Raw genomic sequence first — 1,768 nt, 5'->3', positions numbered from 1 at the left:
ATCATGCCAAAAATTATCCGCCCTACGCTTTACCTTTCTTTCTTAAAAGGTTTCATTCATTTCATGGTGATATTTTTTAAAAATGAAAACATAATGTAAAATCTCTACCTTATTCTCCTCTATTATATTTTTATTTTACTTTATTCACTGTTCACATATCCCTAAAATGCATAAAATTTGTTACCAAAAAAAAAAATATTTTAACTTGAGTGGGAAGAATGGAATACTTATAATATTATACTGTAAGATATTAGAGAATGTTTAAATCTATATTTTTCTTAGAATAAATTATATTAATACTTCCTTTTTTAGTTAGTCGTGTATTTTTCCTTGTTAAGAAGACGAAGATCTTCATTCCTCCGAAATCAAATTTACCTAAACTATCACCAAAATCGAATCCATCACTAAAAATTATGAAAATTTCTTGTTATATACAGCCAAAAGATACCATCCATATCAAAATCTTGGTTTGATATATTCAGAATGAAAGAAATAAATAATTTTAATTAGCGCAATAGTGTGTATATATATATAGACATCTTTACTGCATTCCCCATTCCCAATTTCCGATTTCTTCCATCTCTTTTGCCGCTAATATTTGAAGAATGGCCGCCGCCGCAGACTCTCCGCCTCCGCCACCGCCTTCAACCGCCGCAACCTCACACGCTAAATCCGACCAGATTAACAAGCCGCCGCCCACAAATCCGGCTCCTCCACTCGCAACTTACGTCTTCCGGCTACCGAGAGAGCATATCTTCCGCCATCCGCCGCCGGAGAATGCCGCAAAATACGAGAAGCTCCGTCGCGATGAAGAACGCCGGAGCCGCCGCCGCAGATGCTGCCTCCTCCTCTTCCTCCTGATCATCGCCGCCGCCGTCTCCGCCGCAGCGATCTACCTCGTCCTCCTATCCCTATCGCCGAGCTACACAGTGACCAAAATCGCTGTACGTGGATTGAATCTAACTTCCGCGGCGCCGATCTCGCCGGAATTTGACGTCACCGTCAGAGCCGAGAACCCTAACCACAAAATCGGAATCTACTATTTGAAGGAGAGCTCCGTGAAAGTCTACTGCGACGGAGAGATGCTCGGCTACGGCGTTTTGCCCGATTTCTACCAGCCGAGGAAGAACGTGACGGTGGTGAGGGCGACGGCGGGGAGTTTCGCCGTCCTTCTCGGCGGCGCCGTTAAAACGGAGTTAAGCAATGCACAGAGCTGCGGGAGAGTGCCGTTAGTGTTGACGGTAGAAGCGCCCGTTAAGTTTAAAGTTGGGTTCGTTAAGACGCGGGAAATCACAGCCAAGGCGAAGTGCGACGTCGTTTTGGACAAGTTGAGTGATAAAGCACAAATTCTTTCTAAGCATTGTCATACAGCTCTAGAGTCTAGACTATTGGGTTAGATAGAAGCAATTCAAATTCATATTTTGTTAGCTGTGCCTCGGTTTTAAATTTTTGTTTATTTATTAATAAAAAAATACAAAATTGATAAAATTTCATCCATAAATTAGGAATTACTATCACTTATTTCCTTCTCTTCTATGCAGATGCATCGAAATAAATTTACTATGTTAAAGAATTAGAGGTGTTTGATGAAGGATGAGAGAGATGTTATGCGTTTTGGATTTAGGGTTTAGAGAGATGTTATTGATTGCTAATTTGCTATTTTATTTTGTTACATGAATAAATGAATAGTTTGTGAGTTGTTTTGAGTATGTAACAAGGTACATTAGGAAATAAACGCACAACTAATTATGAATATCATAAAATAAGC

General features: G+C 40.0%; 1 protein-coding gene across 1 annotated transcript; it reads left to right on the top strand.

The window, feature by feature from the left end:
• Positions 1 to 605: 605 nt before the first annotated feature.
• Positions 606 to 1,397, top strand: LOC121768569 (NDR1/HIN1-like protein 13). The gene has a single exon (XM_042165103.1). The coding sequence runs from the start codon at positions 606 to 608 to the stop codon at positions 1,395 to 1,397; it is 792 nt and encodes a 263-aa protein (XP_042021037.1).
• Positions 1,398 to 1,768: the final 371 nt, after the last annotated feature.

Source organism: Salvia splendens, chromosome 15 (genome assembly GCF_004379255.2).
Source record: "Salvia splendens isolate huo1 chromosome 15, SspV2, whole genome shotgun sequence".
Taxonomy (NCBI): Eukaryota; Viridiplantae; Streptophyta; class Magnoliopsida; order Lamiales; family Lamiaceae; genus Salvia; species Salvia splendens.
The sequence above is the reverse complement of the archived record's forward strand: the minus strand, read 5'-3'. Positions and strand labels throughout refer to the sequence as shown.